This window comes from Neodiprion lecontei, chromosome 4 (genome assembly GCF_021901455.1).
Source record: "Neodiprion lecontei isolate iyNeoLeco1 chromosome 4, iyNeoLeco1.1, whole genome shotgun sequence".
Taxonomy (NCBI): Eukaryota; Metazoa; Arthropoda; class Insecta; order Hymenoptera; family Diprionidae; genus Neodiprion; species Neodiprion lecontei.
Genome location: NC_060263.1, coordinates 15,791,455 through 15,813,467, shown reverse-complemented (window position 1 = coordinate 15,813,467; position 22,013 = coordinate 15,791,455). Strand labels below are relative to the sequence as shown.

Here is a 22,013-nt window from a genome sequence, read left to right as displayed (position 1 = left end):
CATATTATTGAACTATGAAAATGTTATTATTTATACATAAATATACATATACTATATGTTACTTACAGGGAAAAAAGAATTGTAACTGTTGAATAAAAAAGAATGAAGGAAACGAAAAAAATTACCGCTGCACCATATCTTCTTCTTACTTGAAACTTTTAAAAGAGGCGGCGGTGTGGTTACATGCATTTGAATTACAGATATTCGTTAGTACTTTTCTTTTTTCCCTTTACTTATCGCTTACGCATTTCTCTAAGCGAGATAATTCGGGTCACCGTCGTAAAAACGTTGAAAGACATTCCAAAGACATACAGAATCTAAGTGTCCGAGAAAAATGCTCGAAAAATTTATAAATGAGCTGTACAATAATTATTCTCGAATGAGACTAACAAGAAAACTAGAAACAAGTGAAAATTAGATTGAAATAAATTTATATGTCACCGAGAAGCAACGATTTTGTGGCAAAGATATGACGGTTCATAAATTATAATCATTTAACGTGTTGCAAATATAACGGCGATAGCGTACAAAGATATCAATAATTCTTCGTTACGGAGAAATACTAATACTAATAATCATAGTAATATTGATAAAATGATTATGTCTGTTAACTTATATATACATAGATGAGGGAAGGTGATTTATAATGGTTGTATTTTTTTCTTTTTAATCTAGGTGCTGATTTTTCTCTCTTGCAATATACGTGAAGAGAAAGTAATTTAAAAAGTGTTTAAAGGATGAAGCTTGGCGTGTTTCTGTTTGAAAAAATTTCCTTTTCTTCACGAACAATCAAATGTCTTTCATTATAATTGTAATATTGATTTTGTATGTCCGGATGAAAAATGTTTATATGAATTTATTAAAAATAAATAATGAGGTAAAAAAAAATATAAAAACAGGTGTAATGGTCGCTTTCATTTTTCGAGAGAATTGAACGGCAGGTAAGAGCAGATTTTCCCTGTAAATCGAGTTGCCTTTCGGGCTTCGTTCAGGCGCAACGCACGCCACATTACGAAAATCAATTTTGTGTCAAACTTAATTTGTCATACGATAAAATTCAGTTCGTTTTCGTCGAAATCGGGTTTATTATCATATATTTCAATTGTTTCTTTACGAAAATCATTTATAATACATTCAACGTAAATAAATAAATAAATATAAATATCCATAATGGTATAACAAAGAACTGATTTTTGTGTGTTTTATACGCGCGTATAAGCAATAATAATATCAATAACTTAATTTTATGATTATGTCTAGATATGCGAATTAGTCTGCGTGTATTTATATTACGCGTTTTAAATGCAAATTATTCATATTGTGTATATTAAAACGATATAATTAGTGTATAATACTTGTATATCATTTGTCTAAAGTTTAAAATGGAAGACATGGGTTGCGATTTGTATCAGAATCATGATTGCGTGTATTACTCACGTACTTATTAATAACGCGCACTATACGTGAATGAAACGAATCGAATAACGCACTTGCGTATCCGAAAATGCGGCTCAATTCGGAAGGTAATATTCCCTCGGGATGTAATCTTGTTTCGAACTGTTCGAATCTAGCCCGAGCAGCTCGCCCATGAAGGCGATGTAAGTTATCGCCAATCTCAGCGTTTCAATTCTGGACAGTCGTTTTTCGTAGGCGAATGTTGGCACCTGAAATAGGTGTAAAAATTCAGACCAAAAATTGTAAAAAATTTTACCGTATCTTTACCACTTCTTGTTATTTGTTTTCCGGTTTGCTGCTTCGCAAAACGAAGAATAAAATACTCCCGTACGCACCTTCCTCCGCAGCTTGTCGAATGCCTCGTTCAAATTGAACATTCTACGCCTTTCGCGGATGTTCGCAGCCCTTCTCTGAGAAACCGTCGCCACTCTGCGCCGCGGCTTCTTCGTCGTTGAGGATGGAAGATTTGGGGAGCGGCCGTTTGGAGTGTATCGGCTAAAATTCGTTGTAACAATTTTTCGATAGTGATTAGATTTCGATCATTTAACCCTTTCAGTCACATAGTTTTCCACTCAATATTTTCGCCTGAATTTTGTTACTCGAGGGTTTTTGAGGTCGCTGATCACCAATCTGAAGTCAGAATTTGATCATTTCTAAATCCAAGATGGCGGATGTGAAATCGAAAAAACTATCAAAAGTCGCCGATTCTAGCAGAAACTTGTTACTCAGGGGCTTACGTGTCATACGAAGTAACAAAGATCGTTCGAAGTTGTAAATAAACTGGGATGAGGCTAGGATATGGAATTTTTTTAGGTGGGACGCTGCGCATCCCACTGTGACTGAAAGGGTTGAGGAGGAGTTATAAAAATGACTAGTTCGTTAAAAATTTATTTTTATGTAATAGTGGCAAATATTCACAAGTATCAGGGTAGGGGAGACTATAGACGGGTCCTAGTTGTCACAACGTCCATATCTCCGCCGCTAGATATCGGAACGAGCGGCACTGTAGATTCAATGTTTGAAATAAATAAATGTTGTTAAGTAAAATATCGCATTATATACTGCTTTGCAGTGATTAAAAAATTTTAATTGGTCCTGGTAAGTAATTAATATAACAAGAAATACATATCTTCAAACTATGTCTTTTCTTATCTTCTTGGCTGCAGTCGGATATTTCGCAATAAGATAATCGGAAAAGTGCTTCTTGTCGCTTTCATTTGATTTGGTATATGTTTTTGTTATTCGAATAACGGGTCAGCAAAATATGCACATTTTTAAACAAAATCGCTCATTGCGGTAAGTTGTCACATGTTGACAATAATTTCACACAACTTGCCCCATTTTGTCTTTTCCGTGGTTTTCTGAGTCCGGGTCAAGTTGTTCGGGATTTTCCGCGTTTTCGGAGAGTAGGTCGACCGTTTCGTGGTTTCCAGGAAAAAACGCAATAAAGAAAAGAATTTTTGCTGAAAAATATATATCGATACCCCGAGTTTCTTGCATCTAAATAAAATCCGAACAACAAAGGTGCAAAAAAAACAATTCTTCATAATTTTTTACCAATTTTCGTCTTTTAAAATACTTGGGACCATTTTTTTTTTTTGATCATTCGAACAACCTAATTCGAACTTGCTTCGGAACATTCACGAATTTTCTCTAGGTGCGCAAAGGATGCATCTACATTGCCTCATACCTGAATTAAATAAAATTTTATTCTAAATAATTCTATAAATCAGAGAGTAACATTATGACAACTAGGACTCGTCTCCCCTAATTTATAATACCTCTGGTGAAGTAGGGCACATGGCTGCCTGTAGAGACTGTGCTCATTTATGTGAGGGTGTTGCGGAGGCGGCGGCGGATAAAGCATCGTGCTTTCCCAGACAGGGTAGCTTCCCAAATCGGTTCCCGGGTACTGAGGCATTTCAGGTGTAATAACCTGCGATGAAATTTAAGGCGGTCAGGTGCCTGCAGTCCGCTTAATTCGATTTACACATGGATCAAGCCGTGGCAAGTCGACGCCTTGCGTCGCGGCGCCGATCAATGACAGAATTCGCACGTTCGTCGGAAAAAATTGAAACTCGAAAACTGGTTGTCATATAATTTCCCACCTTATTTCACTCACTGAATATATAAGTATTTGGTTTCAATTTCATAAATTGATCGATTTCAGCTTTCCATAGTATTAAATTACCTCTAATTCGATTTCCGTGGTTTCTCCGTGTTAAATTGACAAGATATTACAAGAAAATCGTTGTATATATCGGTTCCCGCAGCTTTGGCGAAAAAATGGCAAAAAATAACGGAAATACTCGCTCAGTGTACCAACTATCATCCTATATCGATAATAAAATATACTCACTGGTGGTTGATTCCCGTTAATTTCCCACAAAGAATCGGGATAGCTCATATTTGGATGAGCTGCCAAGTTTTTTGCACAAAACGATTCGCGAGACGAAAACCCGAAGTTCAGCCAGCTGTATAAAGCGTTTACCCGTCAATATTCGTGAATTTCACTGCGTTGTTTAAAAAAATTGTAAATAAAATGTCACCGCTTCTCACTGAATTTCAATGGAACTGGGTAAATACACACCGAGTAAAATTTGCAAAAAACCCGTCGCGTCGTTGTTTAATTTTTGATCCGCAATTTTGGCGAGTTCGAAAATGACCGATGATTTTTGGACCCAAGATCAGAAATCGCCTCTTATAGCACAGATTGAACCGCCCTTTCTGACTGGATACCATCGGTCTGTCCGGGCTCTTCGAGGAGGGATGATTTCCACCCCTTTATTTTCCCCGGAATTCCCGGACCTGCGATTCGTCGAGGGTCGGGAAAATTGGAGCCACTATTCGCGGACTCGGGTGATGATCGCCCCTTGGGCTGTGCCGACTCCTCCCCTTCGCCACATGCCGCAATTCTTGCCCAGAATCTGCGTGAAGCAAATTTTCACCGCCATGGAAAATTTCGCAATTCATGCGCACTGGACGATCCGACTTGTCCTTCGTGAATTGTATTGTTTTATACTTATTATCTTTTAATTTTGGGACTATTCGCGTCCTCGCGAATTCGTTGAATTAATACAATTTTCGCGATGCCTGCGACTATACAGACCAAGTTTTCAGGGGTGTTCATGCAGGATATTTATATACAATGGCAGTAATAGACAAGTCAATGGAATACTTTTTACTTTGTATTTGTGTGTGTGTGTGTGTGTATTTCTTTTCAACGATGACACAGAGAATGTATATTGAAGAGATAACTCAGACGTTAAAAACAATTTTCAAACGAGGAATAATGGACGGAATTATTTTATTTTCAATCAGTTTCAAAGAAACCCCTGAAGCTTGAATGTTTTTCTCCTCGTTATTATATTAAAGATTTTTTTGACAACAGCTCATTTCATTGAAGAAGTCGTTAAAAATCGCCCGAAGAACGTTTAAAATTTTTTGACAACACTGTAAACCTTTCGCATTAGAAAACAAATTTTTCTAATGTGTTTTGAACTTAAAACAAAACGATACTGATAACGAAGATAATTTTATAAAATATTTTTACATCATCCCCTTACGGCGATGATTTGTGCATAGATATTCTTCTGCAAAGTATATTGTTATCAATGCCTGAATGCAAGCAGTGTAAGCGATCAGTTATTACATAACAGGGGTTGGAGACGTGTGACAGATTTTAATAAATCTAGAATTAATTAAATAGATATTAGTTTTGGCTTATTCACTCCACTTGGCGGCGAAGCCTGAATAGAAGGGGAGTCGCGGAGTTGAGTCCGTAAATATTGCTGTATCTTATACGTACATGACGTATCTATATATATGTCCGTGTAAAATCGGATCAGACTCTGCAGTTTAGGGTGCATATATTTCGTAATATCTTCTAATATGTTTGTACCTAACTGCAGTAGAACCCTGTGCCGTCAAAATATATGTTTCCTGTCCAAAAAGTCATCTGTCATTTATACGGGAAAATTATTTTACGTGTCACGTCAAATTAACAACGTCGTCAACTGAGAAAAACATTTTCCCCTTTTTTTCAACTTCTATGAAGAGAAAAGAAAAAATTGGGCATACTAATTATCAGGAGAATAATACTCGAGAGGTAAAAGAAATTTGACATTTTTTAGGGATGCCCAGAACAAGTGTGTCGAAAATTTGTTTCTTGCAGATTCGCAGAGTTTCTAGAAATTCGTGGAAATGATTTTAAGTAAAGGAAGATAAAAGAATTTGTATCTTGGTTGCATCATGCATGTAGGTGGGTTGAACCAATTTATTATTTCTATCTCTAAATATACGTTATCTGCACATTTCCACACTCTGTTCGTGATTTTTGCGTGATACAATTTTTCGTACTTATATTTAAATTTCGTGACTCGAACGTTTTCCATAAAAATGATGATCGCGTTTGTGAGAAGAATGGGATCAGAGATGAGGGCGTGAAATAACCGCTTGCATTATGACACGAAGGGTGTTTGCGAATTTCCGTAACCAAGTGTTGGCTGCAGGGGGATTAGAGCGAAGCTAATTGCGCCCCTTCCACTCGGGGAATCCCCTCATTGTTCGTTTCATCCTTCCATATTATCCACCTAATTTCGGCGGGAGTTATTAGACGGGGATAAACTCAATCGCAGCGCACGTGTTCGCGGCGATTTACGATTTCAGATAAGTCCGAGATTTTCTCCCCATTTCCAAAATTATCCCTTTCATTATACACCTACTGCGGACGCCAAACTGAAATTTCGGTTTCGCGGATTTGAATATTGTCCGTTGATTGCGGAGTTTTAAATCAACGAACCAGCGAACCAAGACTAGTTCCAGAAATGGAAAAGTCCGTTTAATTATCCGAGCCTGCAGCCTCTGCCGTACTGTTTCAAACTCATAACTGCAAGCTGACACCTCGGGATCGATACCATGCGTATGGTCTGGCGCCTGGTAAACCTGCACGAGCATCGCTTCGCTGACTAGACTTCGCGTGAAATAGGGAGTTTGCAAAAGAAGCCTGTCTGCTGGAAGACATTCGTAAATAATTACAGACCCCGTGCGGAGACGAGATTGAAGTTAGTAACGTTATCGTAACGAAACATTGGGAAAATAATAATTATTTTTTAATTTTTTACAATGACGTTTAAGGAACGAAGATTTCAAAATATGCCTATGTTTTGTTTTATTACGGTTTTACAGAATTTCAAGCAATTCAAAAATCGCAAAGTAACGGTTTTTCATCAGCATGAATCGTTACGATAACGTTACTAACTTCAATATGGTGAGCAGAGTACAATGATCGAATAAAAGAAAAGGGTGAAAAGGGTGTAAAAACTGACACGTTTGTTTTCACTGCGTCAAACGAGAACAGCGATTTTTGCTTTCTGACTCGTTATTATTATTTTTTTTATTGTTGCGTGTTTTCCGTTTAATTACATTCTTTTTTTACGAATCGAGATGAAAATTAATAAAAACACATTCTGATTATGATTTATAGATAATCTTATAATTGGTATCAATCTATTTTTTGTCTTTTGTAAAAGATATTCTAATTACAATATAATATAGTTATGTATAATATATAGACCTATATGTATAGTATATCACTTATCGATGTTATGCTATTGTTTCTTGTACAGAATAATTACATTATTATTTGAGGATAAAATAATAATAATAATTACAATTTTAATTTCTTTATTTCTAATAGTTTTGTTTCATATATATAGAGGTATATAGCTTATTGTAATTGTTTATATTTATAATTTATATATATATATATATATATATATACCTATACGTAACTTATAAGGAACTTGAAACAACTTATTTTTTCACTGTAACCAAGTCACACAAAGTGCCAATAATATTCTTCATCATTGACTCTGAATATACTAATAAAATAAATAAATGTACATTATAATTCAATTAGTTGAATTGAAATTATAATTCACAAAGGGTATTTAAATCGGTAGAAAGCAGATAACGTTAAACAGACATAGAGAAAAAGAGAGAGAGAGACAGAGAATGAAAGAATGAAAACAGACATAAATATGAATACCTAATCAGTTTTGCGCACAATATCCACGCGTTTGAGCGATCTGCAAATAGCGCGTTTGTCAATAATGCTTAATCGGTATATATATATGATATTGATCGATGAGTTCAGCGATGCGTAAACGTTGTAGGAAGTTGAGGCAATATAAAATCACGCGCGCCTTGTAGGTACATAGGTATTTGCGTATTTAAAAATTGACATTCAATTTGATATAAGATCCTTCGGAGGCTGGAAACTTTCGCAATAATGAATTATAGGCAAGACGACAAGTGCGAATGAAAAAGGGAAAGAAAAGAGAGTAGATACCCGAGCTGGCTCACTCGTTGAACGCTCTAAAGATCGTTTTCGTTTCTGTAGAGAGCTCTGTGTTAGCTCCACGTTATGTCGTAGCCAGCCCAGTTGGCGTTCGGTGCCAAATGCACTCTTCTGCCACGGTAGAAGAACGTGACAACACCGCGATAGCTCGTGCGAGGTACACCGCTCTGAAAGAATATTAGGATGAAATTGTGAGGAACAGAAACAAGAGTGGACCAGTAGTTTTTGCGAATTCGAGAGAAGACACTCACCCGAAAATCGTCCATCAGGCCGAGCATTTTTGCTGTATTTTTATACGCCTGACGAGTGTGGTACGGGATCCTCACCGGGCTAGATTTTGGTAACGTGTCACTTTTCAGTTCCGAATAGTTTACCACTCTCGACTGATACACTTCGTTCACAAAGGCCATGTCATAATTATCCTTCGGAGACGAAAATTGTTGTTTGGTTAAAGAGGTTTAGCAATGAGTTGATATGAGGGAAAGGGATTACTCACTTTTAATAAATAGGTTAAATTCATCTTGGTGAAAGGCACAAATACGTCGTTTAACTTAATGAATTTCAGATGCTTTTCGTAGAACAGCCCGCTGAAAAATAAATCGCAAGATTCAAAACTCGTTGCTGGAGTTATAAATTTCCTCCAGATCTATTTGCTGGAAAATATTAACTCTACCCACTTGCTAACTCCGATTTTTCCGAACGTTCGCGTCCTGGATAGTTCGGGTCGAATACAAGCCCTGTCTTTTCTTTGCTCTGGTTTTCGAATCCAGTCATCCCAGTATCTGGAATTAATTTATTGAAAATAACAGTGGATGGAAGAGTATTAAGATTTTATGTGTTGGAAAAAGAATGAGGCAGTTTCGTTATTCCAAATTCATCGTATATAAGACTGTAATTAAACTCACGATTTTGGCCATTTTGGTCCTAACTCCATCCAAATGTCTTTAGTGAGCATCCAACCAAGGCCGGGAAAGAAATCTGTCCGATACAATAAGTGATGACCACTATCGTCAACCAGTTCAGATTTTCCATTGTCGTTCCAGGCAGAAATGCACCAAAGAGAATTGTCTTTGACGAGCAGAGGGTAAGTGCCCAGAAAGTACTCGAAAAAGTCTGGAGCTACATCTAGATCGTCTGAAATAAAAGTGGATAACCCGCATCCATGAGATTCAGAGTAAACTTGTTTTCATAGAAACGAAATTTCGCTGCATCCAGATTCTTCTCCTTACCTTCAACGATGATCGCGGTCTCAAATCCGAACTCTAAGAAGACTTGATTTAATGCCCAGCCGTAGTGTCGAGCTATCTTGAAATAGCCTTTGAATTTTTTCTCTTTTGGAGGAATGTCTATGTCCGATTGGTCTGGTTGCTTAAAAGACGAAGGAGTTTGATTCAAGTACATTATCGAAAATTCGGGATGGCTGAAGTTTGAGATGGGTAATAAACCAGCTTACTCTTATGTGCGTCAGTTGTTCTCCATAACTTTGAATCACATTCGTAGTCGGTTCGTGTTCGCAGTCCTGGCTGACAATGATCGGAAATTGTTCGGCGCTTGGCCTCAGTCTGATCAGCTGATCGAGACATCTCTTCACAGTAACTCTGTTGCATGAAAATACTAGAACTGCAATCACGGGTTCCTCATTTGTCAGTGATTTTTCTGGTGCAACATGCTGAGCTTCGTCTACCTGCTGAATAGTGAATATAAAGTCGTTTGAAAACTAGGAAATGAAGGGTGAAGAGGGGAAACAGCTATATTTCATCGCTCGTTGAAAATGATATAGCGATACCATTATTATTGCATTAAAGAGTACTTTCCGAAAATACCACTGTTGGATGAGAAATTCAGTATTACACCTCGAAAAACCTGCCAGTAGAATCGATACCGAATGTACTCTTACGGAAAAGGAAACATTCATTTCCATTTTTCTTGATATCAGAATGAGTGGACTATAGCAGTTTTTCCCCTGGACCCTTCAAATGTCTTACGACAAAAAACTCACTATTTTCAAATCCTCTTCGGCGGCTTCTAGTTTGTCTCGTTCGGCGTTTTGCGCCTCTTCTGCATTCTTCACGACAGTAGACTCCGCGTTTTCTGCTTCGTCTGAAAATCACGAACGTCAATAAATCGATGGAGCTTCAATTGACCGTAATAATTCCAATTCAAAATGAGGCTTACTCTGATCCTGTAATTTACCACGAAGATGTTGAATGAGTTTTTTATTCTCCGCAAATTGCTCTTTCACTCTTTCTTCGATATCACGAATTTTCGCTGCGATGTTGCCCTGTAATTTTGGAGTTGGGAATAATTTTTAGTCATCAATATCAGGGGTGTATTTCCAGAGTTTCATTATCAATTCGTGCACGGAATCAACACTTGATATTCACCTTATTTTGTTCTTTGCCGATTGGACGATCAAGAAATAGAAAGTAAGTTATGACACCCCATACGCAGAGAGATGCGAATATGAAGCTGATTGATTTTTTCCGCATGGCACCACCGAACGTCACCTCATCTGCGAATGTATTTCATTAACACATTATATATGTATATGTATAATTTGTGATGATGGATGTATCACTGTCGAGATATCAAAAGGTTATCAATTCTGTGATTAACTGTGACAAAAAAATCGAATGGAGGATAATGTGAATGTTAAATATTTCCGTGTTCATAGAGCATTATCATTCATTATCAGACTACATTCGGTTTGTGATGTTTATTCCCATTCAGTGATAAGAACTTATCCAATGCAGATACTCATCTCAAGCTTGTGAAATTATGACATAAAATATCATTCCTCCGGAAATTGTTAGGCTCGATTAAAATTTTGTTACGATCGATTTCACGTTTAGCAAATTCGCACACAATATCAGGTAAAAAATGCTCTCTGTCAAAAAGAATTTTTTAACTGTGTCCGGACAATTGTTATTGCTTATTACCTTTGGTGTTTACGTTTCAGATGTTTTTTCTTTTCAAATTTTTCTATCGGAGTAGCAGAAATTAAGGGACGAGTGACTTTCCAAAACTTTGAGGAAAATTCGTAATAGCGAAACCACGTCTACAGATACGTTATCCGAGAACAGCTCTTTGACGGCTTAGTGCCACGTTTATCTTCTCGACAAATGATTATTATTTGTACAAGTGCTAGGTAAACTAACCAATACATAGACTGGAATTAAGTCAAGATATATTTACCGTATTTCTGTATTCAGCTGACATTAATCGGCATTTAATACTGTCACAATATAAGCCAGTAATAATTATCCTAATAACGATTAATCTTCACATTATTTATCCCGTTTTTGTTCAGACACGACTGGTGAAGTACGTAACGCGTGTCGACGACAGCAGGCTGCAGCTTTGCTTAGCGCAATGTCAGGTTCTGTCATTACAGCATGTTGTCATTCGATGCTATGATTGCTCTCTCCTTTTCGCTTTGACTTCATTAGCCTCACTGACAAGCTCGAAGCTATCCAAAATACTTATTCGATTTTTTCCTCCCCAATTCTCGGCGAGAGATTAAGTTTGCTCAGTTTTTTTACCAGTAGTTTATTTTTCTTTCTCCTGCCTCCCGCCCCGCACCAACGCGACCGTGAATGATCAGTTTGTGTGGATGTTTATTTGCCCTTGTATGTGCATAATAAATGATTCGTTACTTGGTCACTGGACATTGAGAAGCGGATTATTCAGCATGAATGCAATGAGGGGAGAAATTGCCGACGGCAATTACTGATACAGGGTCTGTGAGTGCATATATGGTGCATATGGTGCGTTTAAGTTTAGAGAAGTGTGTTAGCCTATGCATGCATAACACACAAGCAGAGGTTCAGCGCATGCACAAGTATCGAACACCGAGTTACGACTTTTGATTATCTACGACCAGGCTGAAGTTATCGAGAGAGCTCAGCTCAGTCGGCCAAGAAGAGTGACTCATAATTCGAGAACTTTCCGCATGCGCTGCGTTCGACCTTGTTAGACAACATGGTGGAACGGATCACGCGATGACGTAGGTGAATGCAAATGAACATTTAGGCGAATATTCTTCCGAGTTAACGTAGTTGAGAACAGGTCGAAACCGCTGTGCTACAAATTGTCCGTTTGCGTTTTTATCCTGAGGTTTCGCGTTTATTTATAATGACGGTATGCAGTTCGCAGCCGATACAAAGAAAATTGAGTAATTATATAAGATCGATTGAAAATTTTGCGCCATCATTATCGTCATTATAATTGGGTAGCCACCAGAGTCGCGCAAGTTCGGCGTCTTGAACGATAAATACTGAATACAGAACACATAATAATTAGTGGGTAAAAGTGAATAACTGGAAGTCGAACGCGCGTCGAATAGTCCGATGACCGCAGTCACCCTCGATCGAAAACAACGAACGGCCAGCTCAACGCCAGCCGAGGATATCCCAAGCTCTCTGTCCCAAGGATAATCTAGTGATCTCAGATTCTCTGTAGCGAGCCGAGAGTCTTGAAGTTGGCTGCAGTGTGACTTAACCTGTCAGAAAACGGAGAAAAGCACGGAGCACACTCAGTATCATAACCGACTTGTTAACCCACACGTACTGCGTATTCGTTCAGACAGATATTCAATCCTCTTTCGTGTATACATATATAGTGGTTCAAATTCTCGTCCGTGCTTTCCAACCAGACGCACCAAATCCACGATATTTCGCTTTTCAACGCAAGGCTCACATATTGTTATGCGGTGGTGACTTAGCGCCAGGTGAGTAAACCTTCCTTGTCTCCGAGATAAGATTTCTAGTTTGAGAAAGAGAGGAAGAAAAAAAAATGTTGTTTCCTTCGTTTCAAATGGCATTGAGGAGAGACAATGGGACCTTTCGCGTAGGTTCTTACGTTTCGTTCTATCGACCGAATCCACTTCTTGCTTTGTATTTTTCGCAAAAATTTTACCAAGCGTAGTATCAATTTCTTAGTTCTTTTTGTTTTCTTCTTCACTTCTCGCATTATTCTTTCACCGTTTCTTTCTATCGCATAATCGGGTTACCCCAGTTACCATTTGCTCGCTAACGGAATTAACCCCCTTCTGTCACCATTGCTCTGCATTTTATGTTCGGATTCACATTTCCGTTAACGAGTTAATCCGCGTTTCGGTCACACTACAGTATCTTCTGGTAAATATTAGCAGAACCGTTGATTGGTCTGATAGTCTTCGAATTTTGGATTCCAATCTAAACATATAACTAGGCTTTTATTTGCTACACACAGCCGATTTGGAGCTGTAACATTTTTAAAAACGATTCTCAAACCTCTAAGACGTATATTTCAACAAAAATATTAACGAATGAATTACATGACAAGAAAGAACCCTCAAACAAAGAAGATTGTTTGAGATATTAAGATTGGCACAACAAAACTCTTCTCCCACATTTCACACGTCAATCGTATCTATGTATGCGCATCTTATCTGCGGATAACCAGTCCCTCGTTCATCTGGAATCTATTGTATTTATTTGAAACAGCGTGTTCAGAAATCTAGATAAGCCCTCTGCGGCTGGAATACATAATTTTACCACAAATAATAGCACCAACATAACATCTTTCTTTGTATTGCCGTGCGATTTTTATCTCCATCAAATTATTAGTATCGCCAGTCACAGTTGAGTATTACAAAAGAACGTGTGGCATTTCTTATTTCATTTCCAGAGTTATTCAAGTAGCAGGTAATTAGAGTGAGGCTGGTCAGACATTAATTTGGGAATAAAATGTCTGGACACAGAAGTACCGGTGGCACCGGAAGCCATCCTACTGGTCCTCAGGGTCTCAAGCAAATAGATCTCGACCAGATTTGGGGCGACCTGAGAGAAGGCATCGAGCAGGTTTACAACCGGCAATGCATGCCCAAGCCAAGATACATGGAGCTCTATACGTATCCTTAGATATCAACAATTGACTTGAAAGACATATTTCAAAATGTTTTTGACACTCAGCTTGTGATACCTAAAAAAGAATCTATCAAAAATTTTACATAATGTATTTTATGCTTAACTGTAAAACTGATGTGAAAAAACACAGACACGTGTATAACTATTGCACGAGTGTACATCAGCAGTTGAACAACAGGACGTCGATGAAAAGTAAGAAGGGTCAAATATCGGGCGGCGCTCAGTTAGTTGGGCTGGAATTGTACAAACGTTTGCGAGACTTTCTGCGGAATTATCTCATCAGTTTACTGAAGGTGCGAGACGCCGATTAGTTATCCTTATCCAGTTTTCTCTTGCTCTATTCTTGCGATATTCAATGCCTGATTTCAATCCTCGTTTAGCATGGAGTCGACCTGATGGATGAGGATGTGCTGAAGTTTTACACTCGACAATGGGACGAGTATCAATTCAGCAGCAAAGTCCTGAACGGGGTCTGTGCGTATTTAAACCGTCACTGGGTGAGGCGAGAGTGCGAGGAAGGTCGAAAAGGAATTTGTGAGATCTATCAGCTGGCGTTGGTCACATGGAGGGATAATTTATTCAAACATTTGAACAAGCAGGTAAAACAAATGAGGTGAATCAGCGTATTTTCGATGTCAAATTACCCACTTTTCTCCACTACTTATCAGGTAACCAACGCGGTGCTCAAACTTATAGAACGAGAGAGAAACGGTGAGACTATAAACACAAGTCTTGTCAGCGGAGTGATTAATTGCTATGTTGAGCTGGGTCTAAATGAGGAGGATCCGGGCGCCAAAGGGCAGAATTTGTCCGTCTACAAGGACTCGTTTGAGAATGTTTTTCTTGATGACACTGAACGCTTTTATACACGCGAAAGCACTGAATTCCTACGACATAATCCTGTCACAGAGTATATGAAGAAGGTGTTTGACGAACATATAGCGAAACTAACGCCAAGAAGAAGGAGTGGGATGTTCATACAAATATTTTCGTTTTTCACAGGCTGAGCAGAGGCTCCTGGAGGAAGAGAAAAGAGTCAGGGTGTATTTGCACCAGACGACACATGAGCGTCTAGCAAAAACCTGCGAAAAGGTCCTCATCGAGAAACATTTGGACATATTTCATGCAGAATTCCAAAATCTTTTGGACGCTGATAAAAATGTCGATTTGGGTCGAATGTACATGCTTGTCGCCAGGATACCGAATGGTCTTGGGGAGCTTCGCAATCTTCTCGAAAGTCACATAGCTAGTCAGGGATTAGCTGCTATCGACAAGTGCGGCGACTTTGCGGTTAACGTATGTAAATTTACCGATCAAACTTTAATAACTGCACGAAATTAGCCATCAAGTTTCGGGTCTTTCGATAGGAAAATGTTTGATGAACGAGTGTTGCTATTTGTCTCTTTCTTAGAAGCGACTTACGATTACCTGGATTTATATTGCAAGAAAGAAAAAGAAAACAAATATTGAGAGAATCATGAAACTGAGCTTATTAATCATTACTATGTACGGTTATGGAAATTATTTTTCAGAACTTTATACTTACCATGTTGTTAGTGCAGGATCCTAAAATATATGTGAGCACTATCTTGGAAGTTCACAAGAAGTATAATGCGCTGGTATTGGTTGCGTTTAATAATGATAGTGGATTTGTCGCTGCTCTGGACAAAGCTTGCGGACGGTTCATTAACAGCAACTCTATTACACGAGCTGCTAATAGCAGTAGCAAATCGCCAGAACTCTTGGCCAAGTACTGCGACCTTTTACTCAAGAAGAGCAGTAAGAATCCGGAAGAGGCAGAGCTCGAAGATACACTTAATCAAGTTGTAAGTTTTATCTAACTAATAGCAAAGTGTAACATCATCTAACTCGCGATCTTATCATCAAATGAAACAGCGAGGTTAAAATAATGTTCTTTCTTCGTGTAGATGGTAGTTTTCAAATATATCGAAGACAAAGATGTATTCCAAAAATTCTACAGTAAAATGCTTGCCAAACGGCTCGTGCAGCACATGTCTGCCAGCGACGACGCTGAAGCGTCAATGATTTCAAAGCTGAAACAAGCTTGCGGATTCGAATACACTTCTAAACTACAGCGCATGTTCCAGGTATCTATACGTAATCACGTTGACAGATTATATTCCACTTTTTACTATTTTACCTTGTTTTATTGAAAATTTATCGTCCTGTAGGATATCGGAGTGTCGAAAGACTTGAACGAACAATTTCGAAGGCATTTGATAAATTCTACGGAACTTCTGGACATCGATTTTAGTATACAGGTGCTGTCGTCCGGTTCCTGGCCGTTCCAGCAATCTTTTACATTTTCTCTACCCACAGAGGTACTAGTTCTTTTTGCATACTTAGGTAATAATGTACGTGTCCCGAACAATCTATGCAACGCATTTGGTTTTGTTTCGCAGCTGGAAAGATCTGTGCACAGGTTTACCACTTTCTATAGTTCTCAGCACAGTGGGAGAAAATTGAATTGGTTGTACAACATGTCCAAAGGGGAATTGCACACAAACTGTTTTAAGAACAGGTGAAAATTTATTGTTAATCTCTTGCATCGCTGGCTTTGTTTTTTCTTTTTCTTTTTTATAATAATTCTCAATCTCTGCTAATTTCGTTTTTTATTTACAGGTATACTCTGCAAGCTTCGACCTTCCAAATGGCGGTTCTATTGCAGTATAATGTGGCTACACTTTGGACCATGCAACAACTTCATGACGCAACGCAAATCAAAATGGATTTTCTTGTGCAGGTCCTTAACGTCATAGATTTTTTTAAATAAATTTCCTGACTTATCGTGCTTTGCTCCATCTTTTTAATTGCTTTATTTCTTATTTGTAACACAGGTTATACAGATTTTGTTGAAAGCGAAGCTTTTAACTGTCCCTGCACACGAAGATGAAACTAATTTAACTCCATCGTCAACCATCGAACTATTTGCAGCATATAAAAAGTGAGTGAATACATTTCTCCTTCACCTTATTGTCCAGAATTCGTAAATCTCGTACTTTTTCACATGTAAAACTTGAAGGCTTAGAACTCATTATTGACCAACTATCGAATAATTTTAATTGCAGCAAAAAATTAAGGGTAAATATCAACATACCAATGAAGACGGAATTGAAGGTTGAACAGGAAACGACCCACAAGCACATAGAAGAAGATCGCAAGCTGTTAATTCAAGCCGCGATTGTAAGAATTATGAAAATGCGTAAGATCCTAAAGCACCAGCAACTCGTCGCCGAAGTACTAAACCAGCTCAGTGCGAGATTCAAACCGAGGGTGCACGTTATTAAGGTGAGGGTTAAGTTGATTTCAAGGATTTGTAAATTTTCAATATACAATCTTCTTTGACGGATGTACACAGCTTATCATCTTCTCGCTCATTTCTTTGATTTCTCTCATTCGCAGAAATGTATAGACATTTTAATAGAAAAGGAATATCTAGAACGTACGGAAGGACAAAAGGATACGTACAGTTACCTGGCATGATCTGCCTAAGTGAGACAACAAAGTAGCAGCTGTTTAAAACAGGAGAAACAACTTCTGCCGTACGCATCTGTCATTGTTGCTGCTGCTGTTGTATCTACGTTACAATATTTATTATTTACGTCGCACACAAAGTTCTTGTATACAACATAAGCCCCCTCCCCTCCTTTCGGCCCTGTATGAAATAATTGTCCGACCGATCGCATTTAGCAAAAATGAAGAAAAAGAAGGAAGAGAGAAAAAAAGAAAGAAACATGGATTTTATAAAATATTATTAATAAATTTCTTTCATAGTTCAAATTTATTCGGTTATAAACGTAATTTGCAACTAATGACAGCCGGAGAACAAACCTTGTGGTTTAAAATTAAATGAACAATTTAAGTACCAATTATCGATTTGTATTGTTTATGGAAGAAGGAGCAAATGCAATTTTGCTTCTACGTTAAATTTTATGATTGTTTGCTCGTGTCGTAATCTTCGAGACACGCGTGATTTTTTTTCCTATGTATTCAGTATTTTTTTATATTTTATTAGATGCGTACACCTGTTAAATTAACTAGCTGAACAGACTCGAAACGCATCTTCTATCTATAGATAATTTTGATAAATACTTGCATCATATCGGGCACCTGTTTTTTTTCTCGTTTTGTTATCAAACAATCCTTGGTAATTTACGAACAACGTTTTTTATCACTGTTGTTGTAAATTGATTGTAAGCTCGCTGTGCGTTACCGGTTTTCTTTTTTTTTTTTTTTTTTTTTTTTTTCCCACCAAAAGGTAAACATGTGAACTTCTTTGGTTTGAGAAAACTTCATGGATCATATTCAAGATGAAGGATTACAGATATTTTCTTGGCATAATTGTAATTATTTTTTTTTCTGATTTTTATTCTACTTTGTTCTTGATTGATCGATAATTACGTAATGTTAATAAAATATTTTATTGTAGTGTATTCGAATTTTAATAGCCACAAATCCTCCTGTTGTTATTGTGATTTTTTTTTTTCTAATCTTCTAGGGTTGCGCAAAGAAATTTATCTTTATTTTGCGATGGTTTTTCTTTCGTTTCATTATGATCATCGTGTAATGCTTAAGGACCGTAATAAGATTTTTGTGAGGAAGTTGTTGGATTGTAATCGAATTTCGCCTGTTCTGGGGAAATGGAAAGTATTGCAAAATCCAAATGGAAGTCATGCGAGATACGATTTAGAGACGTTTTATCAGATTCTAAACAAGACGGCGATGAAACAGAAAGAGAGAAGAAAGAAAGAAATGTCCTTAGCAAATAAATAAATAAGTACGCACTGATGTTTTATCGTAATTTGCAACCATAATTAAACGATACGCGGTAGTTAGATTCAATTTTTAGGATGATATGTAAGTAGGTAACATAGCAGGTACAATTTGGGTCGTCAATGAAATAATATTTGATTTGATCTAGTTAAATTAGTAAGGATATTCTCAATTGTTTAACCATACTTGAACGTGAGATAACTGAAAATTGAGGAATGTAAAAATGAATGGTGTGTACACAGCACTAAGTCCATGGGATTAGTTAATACTGCGATGCGCCGTATTATTTAAACTGACAAAACACAGGGGTAAAGAAAACAATAGAATTCTACGTACAAAATATATTTTATTTTATTGAAAAGCTGAAAAATTATATTTGGAATATGTGGCTAAAAGTCGGGAGGCATAAGATGTAAGATGAAAAACGAGGGTAAGAAGTATAAAAAAAGCATTGAATATTTTAATAATCGATGACAGCAATTTAGAAGGTAAAATTATAGAAGTATGCGTGATTTCATTTGCGATGAAAACATGAAGTGGATGTTAAAATGGGTTTTTCCTTTTCGTTTTTTTTTTTTTGCAATAATAATCGAATGATACATCAACATCACCGCAAAATCTATTCATAAATATACTATAAGCTCACAACAATGTGTATTTTATGCTTTCGGTATTTATTAGCCTACTATGAAACTACCATAATATTAATTAAGCCGCTATTAATAGATCCTCGGAATTTTTTATTAAGATAATAATATTCGTCATTCATTGATTCCTTCATTCATTTGTTCATCCATTTCTCAGGCTGCTCAGATTATCTCAAAAAACAATCAGATTATTACCACAATAAGAAACTGTTGAATTGTTTTCACCTCTCATTCAATGTCTTCACTTTTCTCTGCTTTTATCATTGTGATTATATATTTTTTGTTTCCATTCTACATTTTTATAACCAGTCAAAAGGATAATGAAGAGAAACAATTACAAGTGAAAAGTATATTGGAATAATTTTTTACGCTCAATTTTTTCCCCTAAATCCATTGAATTTTCTCTGTGCTAGGTATTATTGCATTAGGAGGGTATCTTTTATTATTCTCAATTTGCACTTCTTGTCACGTAAAATTATTGAGAGAAAATTTGGTTGAGAAGATTGGTGTATTAACAGTAAAAAAAAATCTTTTGGTGAATAATTGGAACGTGTCGACCACGCAGTGTAAATATTAATGATATTATACATATACATATAGACATATTAAAAAAAATTAAAATGATAAAAAGTAATCATATCGACACGTTCACCAGACAATTCTTAAGTGATATACTATATAATAACAATAATGATGTTAAAGGGTTAAAAAAAAATGAATCAATAATACAAAACTCAGAGAAATAAACAAAATGAGAATGGGGTAAATCGTAAAAATGAACGATCAGCCAGACATATGAGTAAAAATTGAAAAAGTTGAAAAAAATGTATATTGCGACTAATTATATTTGGATATGTCATTTATAATGATAATTTTTTCTATTCAGTAATACTATTAATTATGTGTAATCCATTTTATGGGCTGTATAACGTGAACAAGAATACATATATACTGTTTTCCAATGAAAAGTACTTCCACCTAGTCGGTAATTTGCAATTATTTGCAATCATTTTTGCCTTTGAACTTAATTGTACATTTTACAAAGTCTTGTCATTTCTCTCACTTGATGGAAAATTCATGGAATGAAACACTCAGCCTTTGAATTGAGGATATATGTAATGCGATTTTTGCTTATTGTTACATAGATTTTAAGTTTATTTCAAACGTCGTCCAATTTCCAATCTAATAACTTCAGTAATTCTTCCTCTGTGTATTTAATCAGTATGTTGGCTTCCAGGTGTGCCTTTGGATATTTGTAATGCAAAAAATGATTAAGTTTTTTTTCCCTTTCTCTTCTCAAGCAATATGATTGAAAAGTGATATAATCTACCTTTTGCTTCTTGAGATTATCCACTAACAACATTTGCTTTTTGAAAGCATGCAGCAGCTCTGATCGTTGTTTTTCTAGATTTACTATTGCTGTTTTCTTTTCCTCCTCCAATTTTCGATTATCTTCTCTCAATTCCTGTAAAGCAAATTTGTTTACTGTCACGTTCATTGGGTTTCTGAATTTACATCAAATTTAGGTACAGATACTAAATTCTGTCATATAAAAATCAGCCAAGAGACTGATCATGCGGAATTACAGGCACAGATTGATCAATATTTTAAGAACCTTTTCCTTCAGTCTACTGCTCTTCAATGCTTTGGAAAGTCTTTCATTCTCCTCCGTAGATCGATTCAGTCTTATGGTGTAGCTACTCAAACTTTGACTGGTTGCTTTCAATTCTTTTTTCAATGCATCGAGCTCCTAAAAAATTGAGAGAAACTGATGTTCCGAGCAATTTACATAAGAGACAAACCCACCTTTTTTAACGAAACATTCTCATTCTCACTTTTTTGCAGATTTGCAAGTTGTGTGCTGTTGGTGGCTTCAATTTTCCCAAGATTTTCTCGCAGCGATGTAACTTGACCACAAAACTTGACCCTTTCCTCGTCTAGTTTTTTATTCTCCGCTTGAAGCTCGCTGCTGTAATCACACTTGAATAAAATAATTTTTAGATAACATTGACCAGTTTCGAATGAAACAGAGAATCATTACAGGCAAAGACAAACAGCAAAGCCCACCTTTTTCTTATATTCTAGCTTGATGGCCTCGAGTTCGCTCTCTAGGATTTTTGCCTTTGATTTGAAAAATCTAACCACAGCGTCGTTGCGCTTCTCAAAACTTTCCTCGTAACTTCCATTGTCAGGGGTATCTCTGTGAAATTTAGTAATAGAATTGATTCGACCACTTTAATGGTTCTATCGTGCGTACAACAATACGACTTACTTAATCTTTTTCGATCTGCTCAAGAAGCGCGGCAAACCTGCGTCAGACTCTGAGTCTCGTGACACAGAATCAACGACCTGTTTTAAGGATTTATCCCGCTCCCCATTTTTCGACTTTGAATTATTAACTAGACGTTCGTAAGCCGCCTCGCCGTCGAATAACCGCGTCGTGCTAACGACGGAATTGACTTCCCTCATAAGCTCCCTAGTTTTTCTTTCCAACTCGCCGTTTAATTCGTAAAATTTATTCTCCCTGGTCAACAGTTCGTCGGACATTGTTATATCTATGATGAAAATATTGATTATTGTTCGAAATTCTTATCCTCGATTTTAATCTGACAGATCTGATTGTTTGTTTACATGTTTTGACAGCTGAGCTAGAGTGTCATTACTTTTGGTTTGAAACCCCGCTAGGCGTTCTTCCCTATCGGCAGAGCGAAAGGGTAAGCCCGGTAAGCCAAAAGTCCGCGTCTCTTCCTTGTCTCTTTGTTCATTTGTTGTGGTTTGCTTTCTGTTTATCTCCACCATAGACATAGATCTGCATCGAACCACTGAGATATAATTGGTCTGACATAG

The 22,013-nt window shown here is 37.0% G+C and overlaps 4 protein-coding genes across 8 annotated transcripts; 1 reads left to right on the top strand and 3 right to left on the bottom strand.

Moving 5' to 3' along the window:
- Positions 1-933: 933 nt before the first annotated feature.
- On the bottom strand, positions 934-4,171 carry LOC107218854 (protein Fer3). Its single transcript, XM_046736936.1, has 4 exons — positions 3,815-4,171; positions 3,237-3,391; positions 1,791-1,950; positions 934-1,664 (listed from the first exon to the last, which is right to left on the bottom strand). Exons 1-4 carry the CDS (start codon positions 3,860-3,862, stop codon positions 1,512-1,514), a joined length of 516 nt encoding a protein of 171 aa, XP_046592892.1. The 5' UTR covers positions 3,863-4,171; the 3' UTR covers positions 934-1,511.
- A 2,634-nt stretch (positions 4,172-6,805) lies between these two features.
- Positions 6,806-11,666, bottom strand: LOC107218866 (alpha-1,3-mannosyl-glycoprotein 2-beta-N-acetylglucosaminyltransferase). 3 transcript variants are annotated; one of them, XM_046738029.1, is made up of 11 exons: positions 11,012-11,666; positions 10,201-10,328; positions 9,992-10,097; positions 9,816-9,916; positions 9,270-9,500; positions 9,046-9,184; positions 8,722-8,950; positions 8,494-8,598; positions 8,313-8,403; positions 8,068-8,238; positions 6,806-7,983 (listed from the first exon to the last, which is right to left on the bottom strand). In XM_046738029.1, the coding sequence occupies exons 2-11, from the start codon at positions 10,303-10,305 to the stop codon at positions 7,870-7,872; spliced, it is 1,392 nt and encodes a 463-aa protein (XP_046593985.1). In that variant the 5' UTR covers positions 10,306-10,328; positions 11,012-11,666; the 3' UTR covers positions 6,806-7,869. The 3 variants fall into 3 exon arrangements, with proteins under 3 accessions (XP_046593985.1, XP_015512380.1, XP_015512381.1); XM_015656894.2 differs by having other exon boundaries at positions 9,270-9,503; positions 11,012-11,654; XM_015656895.2 differs by lacking the exon at positions 11,012-11,666 and adding an exon at positions 10,756-10,894 and having other exon boundaries at positions 9,270-9,503.
- A 192-nt stretch (positions 11,667-11,858) lies between these two features.
- LOC107218859 (cullin-1) lies at positions 11,859-17,530 on the top strand. Of its 3 annotated transcripts, none has more exons than XM_046738027.1 (14): positions 11,859-12,545; positions 13,487-13,709; positions 13,856-14,018; positions 14,106-14,324; positions 14,394-14,648; positions 14,728-15,021; positions 15,258-15,551; positions 15,654-15,833; positions 15,918-16,067; positions 16,149-16,267; positions 16,369-16,489; positions 16,584-16,690; positions 16,815-17,034; positions 17,149-17,530. In XM_046738027.1, the coding sequence occupies exons 2-14, from the start codon at positions 13,546-13,548 to the stop codon at positions 17,227-17,229; spliced, it is 2,367 nt and encodes a 788-aa protein (XP_046593983.1). In that variant the 5' UTR covers positions 11,859-12,545; positions 13,487-13,545; the 3' UTR covers positions 17,230-17,530. The 3 variants fall into 3 exon arrangements, with proteins under 3 accessions (XP_046593983.1, XP_015512368.1, XP_046593984.1); XM_015656882.2 differs by having other exon boundaries at positions 11,860-12,545; positions 15,288-15,551; XM_046738028.1 differs by lacking the exon at positions 11,859-12,545 and adding an exon at positions 12,707-12,954.
- A 199-nt stretch (positions 17,531-17,729) lies between these two features.
- LOC107218853 (testis-expressed protein 9) lies at positions 17,730-21,971 on the bottom strand. Its single transcript, XM_015656875.2, has 7 exons — positions 21,830-21,971; positions 21,439-21,721; positions 21,234-21,366; positions 20,973-21,146; positions 20,782-20,916; positions 20,497-20,631; positions 17,730-20,409 (listed from the first exon to the last, which is right to left on the bottom strand). Exons 1-7 carry the CDS (start codon positions 21,963-21,965, stop codon positions 20,326-20,328), a joined length of 1,080 nt encoding a protein of 359 aa, XP_015512361.2. The 5' UTR covers positions 21,966-21,971; the 3' UTR covers positions 17,730-20,325.
- Between the last annotated feature and the right edge of the window lie 42 nt (positions 21,972-22,013).

What these genes read in the sequence shown, in the direction of transcription:
- LOC107218866 (XM_015656894.2), bottom strand. Translation starts at nt 10,305, where the DNA reads ATGCGGAAAAAATCAATCAGCTTCATATTCGCATCTCTCTGCGTATGG. An exon ending in AACAACTGACGCACATAAGA is followed by an intron (nt 9,185 to 9,269) that starts GTAAGCTGGTTT and finishes TCGTCTTTTAAG; the next exon opens with CAACCAGACCAATCGGACAT. An exon ending in ATTTAACCTATTTATTAAAA is followed by an intron (nt 8,239 to 8,312) that starts GTGAGTAATCCC and finishes TCGTCTCCGAAG; the next exon opens with GATAATTATGACATGGCCTT.
- LOC107218854 (XM_046736936.1), bottom strand. Translation starts at nt 3,862, where the DNA reads ATGAGCTATCCCGATTCTTTGTGGGAAATTAACGGGAATCAACCACCA. An exon ending in TGTGCCCTACTTCACCAGAG is followed by an intron (nt 1,951 to 3,236) that starts GTATTATAAATT and finishes AACGAATTTTAG; the next exon opens with CCGATACACTCCAAACGGCC. An exon ending in TCGACAAGCTGCGGAGGAAG is followed by an intron (nt 1,665 to 1,790) that starts GTGCGTACGGGA and finishes CACCTATTTCAG; the next exon opens with GTGCCAACATTCGCCTACGA.
- LOC107218853 (XM_015656875.2), bottom strand. Translation starts at nt 21,965, where the DNA reads ATGGTGGAGATAAACAGAAAGCAAACCACAACAAATGAACAAAGAGAC. An exon ending in AGCGGGGTTTCAAACCAAAA is followed by an intron (nt 21,722 to 21,829) that starts GTAATGACACTC and finishes TTTTCATCATAG; the next exon opens with ATATAACAATGTCCGACGAA. An exon ending in GCAGTAGACTGAAGGAAAAG is followed by an intron (nt 20,632 to 20,781) that starts GTTCTTAAAATA and finishes TTTGCTTTACAG; the next exon opens with GAATTGAGAGAAGATAATCG.
- LOC107218859 (XM_046738027.1), top strand. Translation starts at nt 13,546, where the DNA reads ATGTCTGGACACAGAAGTACCGGTGGCACCGGAAGCCATCCTACTGGT. An exon ending in AGATACATGGAGCTCTATAC is followed by an intron (nt 13,710 to 13,855) that starts GTATCCTTAGAT and finishes GAAAAAACACAG; the next exon opens with ACACGTGTATAACTATTGCA. An exon ending in AAATGGATTTTCTTGTGCAG is followed by an intron (nt 16,490 to 16,583) that starts GTCCTTAACGTC and finishes TTTGTAACACAG; the next exon opens with GTTATACAGATTTTGTTGAA.